The sequence below is a fragment of the Drosophila persimilis genome, unplaced genomic scaffold (assembly GCF_003286085.1).
Source record: "Drosophila persimilis strain 14011-0111.01,24,50 unplaced genomic scaffold, DperRS2 tig00000000-arrow-pilon, whole genome shotgun sequence".
Taxonomy (NCBI): Eukaryota; Metazoa; Arthropoda; class Insecta; order Diptera; family Drosophilidae; genus Drosophila; species Drosophila persimilis.
In genome coordinates, this window is record NW_020825288.1 from 25,556,699 (window position 1) to 25,561,557 (window position 4,859).

The 4,859-nt window shown below is 51.1% G+C and overlaps 1 protein-coding gene across 1 annotated transcript; it reads right to left on the reverse strand.

Annotated features, from left to right (window-relative positions):
- Positions 1-3,202: 3,202 nt before the first annotated feature.
- Positions 3,203-4,643, reverse strand: LOC6592076. Its single transcript, XM_002017489.2, has 2 exons — positions 4,522-4,643; positions 3,203-4,463 (listed from the first exon to the last, which is right to left on the reverse strand). The coding sequence occupies exons 1-2, from the start codon at positions 4,641-4,643 to the stop codon at positions 3,203-3,205; spliced, it is 1,383 nt and encodes a 460-aa protein (XP_002017525.2).
- Between the last annotated feature and the right edge of the window lie 216 nt (positions 4,644-4,859).

Here is a 4,859-nt window from a genome sequence, read left to right on the forward strand (position 1 = left end):
AGCCCGCTCTTGTGGCGGCTCTTCTCACCCTTGAAGTGGAGAAATGGGCCAGAGTTCTCCTGGGAATTGATGAACATGCGAGTGAAGGTGGAGGAGGAGCAGTAGGGGGAGTACTCTTGTGTATTAATGTTGTGTGCATAGGGTGGGTGGGTGGGAGGGTGGCTTGGCGATGGTGTATACCTAACAAATGACTGTCCCATTGAATCGTAGATGATGACTGGGCTGAAATTCGTCTGCTATGCTGTCTGCCATTGTGCAACCATATTTAATTGCCCCCAAATTAATTAAATTAATGAATTGTTTGGCAGTGGCAGTGGCAGTGGCAGAGCATCCTCCTCCGAGAGCTTCTATTTCTAGTCTCATTTGTCTAAAAATTAGCCAAGCCAAAAGAGTTTTTCGTTTCGTCCTTTCTTTGGGATTGGGCTTGGGGGTGGCTCCATGACAAATGATTTTCCGGTGGCTCTAACGATGTACGAGAATGTTTTTGTTTCTCAGCCGAGAATTGGAAAATTTATTTCTCGTTCAATGAAATTATTACGAGGCACATATCAGGGAGAACGGAGCCTAAAGCGTTTATTAGACTTATAAACTGGATGGAAAATATATTTTTTTTGGGGGAGAAGAGAGAAGAGCCCCCTCTCAATGGTTCTGGAAGCGTTTAATGTCACTTTCATTAAAACAAAAACGGAAATGGGTAAGGGAAATTGGCTCTTAGTCTCCCTTTTTCTCATACGACTACTCCTACTCGTATGTATTCTGTGTGCGCTCTTGTGGGCAGAGAAATTTGTCATGTGGGGTTCAGAGGCGACGGGGATCATCGGATATTATAGAGTATTGTTCGCTGTTGGCCATTATATCGGGAAAATCAATTACGTTGGCGCTGGCACACAAAAAGTATAAATGTTTGCAGGAAAATCATCGTTAAGAGTGGATCTGGAGAGCTGGCAATTTGTTTCGGGGGAAACCCAGTGCTGGAGTCATATTTTCGATTGGTTTTGCCAACATGGATCCATGGATCCCTCCTGGATGGATAGCCCGTGTACTTCAAATACAGATAAAATCTGTTTCCCTGTGACCAGGCCCTGCACCAGGACTCCTTCGTGACCTTTGGCAACAATTAATTCATGGCCATAGAGCGAAGCCATTGATCATTGCGCAGGCTCAGGCTCGAACGACTTTAATCGTAAATACATTTATTTATTATGACATCATCCTGTTCCGCCTCTCCCCAGCCATAAATCATCTAAAAATGGGCCAAGGCCTGGCTCCCACGCATCTCTGGGGGTCTCTCCCTCTCTCCACCCTCTCTGGGCATCTCTCCCTCTCTCCTCCCTCTCTGGGCATCTCTCCACCCTCTCTGGGCATCTCTGCACTTGTTGCCTCTGCCTCTGCCTTTGTCCAATGCCGCAATAATGCCATCTGGTGGGCATAATAAACATGGCTGCTCTTCCTCTTCCGCTCTCCTTTTCCGGCTTCCTCTTCCCCCGCCCCCAGAGCAACAGCAGCCCCTGGACCAAAACCAGAAACAGAGTCAGACATCGCTGTCGTCGTCTAAACAATAAATGTCATATGGCTGACACATCAACACTTTATGTGTTTCGCTTGCCACACGCCTCACGCCCCACGCCCCACCCCCTGCGCATTCCGCATCCCCCTTCAAGCGTTCCGCTTTGCCCAAGAAAATGAAAATCTTTACACGCTTTTAATTTCGCTGGCCCCCAAAGTATGCAACGAATGTTTTCACACAACCCCAGGACCTGCACTCCCCTCTCCCCTCTCCGCGGATGTCCTTCATGTTTATAACCCAAAATGAAATAAAAAAAAGAAGGGTAGTCTTTCGGACTAAAGGATATCCGCTAGTCTGGGAATTTCCTAGGGTTTTGGTTGCTTTATTATTTATTAGATCTTTACGGATCAGAGTTCAAAGTCCGATCGCGGCCCCGCTGCCTACTCGGCTTCGTCTGAGTCGGTCCCAAGAAACCAACAACAATGCACTCCTTCAGTTTCCACAGCAAACTGATTGATATACCCATATGCTCTAGGAATACTGGGTGTAAGGATCCTGCGCCTAACTCATCCTTCCCCAAACCCCCCTCTCTCTCTCTCTCTCTGTCTCTTCCAGTGAGAGCTGGAGACGTCCTGTCACTCTCTTGCATATATTTCGGAAAATATATACGTATTCCTTTTGGTTCAAATGTCGCGAAGGAAGAGATGCCCCTGCCTCTCCATCTCCATCTCTCTTTCCCTTTCCCCAGGCCTTTGTAGTTTATGGCTTCAATTTGCCCAAATGAGTCGTTAATTTTGACTTTTCATGTGGCACCCCTGCGCCCAGTCCCAGTCCCCCCCCTCCAGCATTGCTGGGGCTTTCGCTCCCGGAACTTTGTCCGGGCGGACATTTGGCCAGAGCTAGTTCCCTTTTCGGGCCACTTTTATTGTAATTTTGTGGCCTTTAATTGAATTTTATTAGCATTTGTACTTATTATTTGCTCGCAGTCCAGTCCCCCCCACTCCCCCCTTGGCTCGATCTACACATTTAATTGTGCACTTTATTTGCTTGGTCCACAACGACCGAAGGGTGGGTGGCGCTGGGGAGGACTACGAATCGGTTTCTGGTTTCTGGTTACTGTTTATGGGCTTCGTCTCCCATTCATCCTCTGCTTCTAGTTTCGACCCTTAATTGGGTTTCTATGCTGGTTTGTGTGCTCATCTAATGAGAGTTTGCTTTGGCCGCGAGAAGCGCCAGAAAAGGAGAAGCCTGCCAAGGACCCCCGTCCTCTATCGATGGGAATTCATACATTACTTATTTATAATTAACACTTGGAGTCAGTTTAATGGGAGTAATCGAATACCCCGGCACATTCCTCGAATAGCGATGGTTTTTTTACTGCACGAATTTCCCCTAAGCGAAAGGACACATTCCTTTCGTTGCAATTTGCCTATATTTTTGTCTAATTGAAATCTCTCTTTCTCGTTTTAGGTAAGGGCTCAAACCTTTTCGATGTACTTTTAAATAATTCACATATTTGGGTAAGACTTGCATGAGTTTCCGATCTAATTTCAGTCTTGCGGCCTTGAATTTTTCGATATTTGAATAGTGAAAATGTCCTGAAATTTCTTCTAAAAATAATTAACATTTTATTAAACGTATGCTTGAATTAACAGTAACTCGAAAACCATAATTCCTAAGAGCTAAAAAGGATCGTCAAGGACGATACCTTTTCGTTCTGATTCTCTCGCGATTTCTGCGCTTCTTGCGCGTCACCAGCTTCACGTAGCGGACTTTGTTGGCCCGTCCGCCCGGACTTCTGGGCCGCAATCGGATGCCCTTCGAGGGCTGGGAGCTGGCTGGGGCGGTGGGTCTGGCTGTCCAGCTGTTGGCCATCCCAGCGGAGGTGCTGGCCGTCGTGGGGGAAGGCTGCCAGGGCGAGGGCTGAGAGGCCATTTCATGGGAGGAGTACGGATCGTAGAAGTTGCCATAGCCAGACGATGGATGATTGTTCGCATCGTCCAGGAAGTCGTCGACTGTGGGCACGGCCGAGATGCTGTTGTCCTGGCCACTGAATGCCACAGCACTGTCGTAGCCCTGGGCATCGTCCAGGTCCGTCTCGGGCGGATAGTAGCTGGAGCTCTCCATGTAGGAAGTGGGATTCGAATGCCTGCCCCTGGACCTGCCCCTGCCGCTGCCCTCGTGCGACACCATCATCACCTCCTCGTAGTCGTCCTGCGGCTCGTCGCTGTAGTCCTCGAAGTGCTCGGCTGGATCGTCCTCCTCCTGATTGCCCTGGTAGTAGTACGGTCGGGGTTTCAGCGGAGCAACAGGATAGTAGTCCTTTGGTCGTGTGCCGAATCTTGTGGCCGATTTCTTGCGCTTGCGCCGTCCCCCGAACTTGCTGAGGTATTCCCGCTGGAGGGCCTCGAGGAAGTTGAGGTTCAGCAGGGAGTTCTTCTCGAAGCGATCCTCCTCCAGGGAGCTGTCTGTCTCCTCCCCCGCCTCCTGCTGCAGGGCGGACATCACGTTCGGGGTGAAGATTTGTTGCAGCAACTGTTGCTTCTTGGCGATCGGCCGCGCTGTCGTTGTGGCGCTCAGGGGTGCCTCCTGCTTCTGCAGCTCCTCGTTGAAGCTATCGAACAAAGCGGGCCCATAGTTGGGCGCCAGGCTGGTGTGGACGGGGGCGGGGGCGGGCGCTGGTGGCATGTTTGTGGGCGCCACCGCTGTGGCCATCAACTGCATCAGACTCGGCGACATCGGGCCTGTGCCACCGGCCGCCGTGGTGTATCCCAAGAGCTGGACATGCGGCTTTCCCACCAGCTTCGGGTGGGTCAGCGTTGGGGCAGGGGCAGGGGCAGGCGCTGGGGCAGGCGCTGGACCTGTGTGCTGTGGATACTTCTTGGGGTACTTGTAGACGTTGTGGAAGTGCGTGTGCTGGCGCACCACCTCCGGCATGTGGAGGCGGATGTGGACCCTGCAAAATGGCCAGAGTTGAGTGGCTGAAAGGACGACTCCCTTGACGGAATCCTTACCGCTCCCCGCTGCTTCCGCCTGGCACTGCCTGGCAGCTCCTGAAGCTCAACCCCAGGAGGCTCCATGTGAGGATGCTGGCCCAGGCAAGGCTGGACGAATACTTCAGGACATCCAGGTCCATGTCGCCATAATTTTTGTCCGGTTTGCGGTATCTGCTGGTGGTGGGTGCTGCCGCTGCTGCTGTCGACCGCCTTGTGACGAATCTTTCTGGCCACACGCGTACTTTTATTGGCTTTCAGCCGGAATTTCAGCCGGAGCGGATTCGATTTCAGCCTCCAGCCCCGACAGCCAGCGATGCTCACTGAACAGTAGAGATTCGAGTAGAGGGATGGGTGGA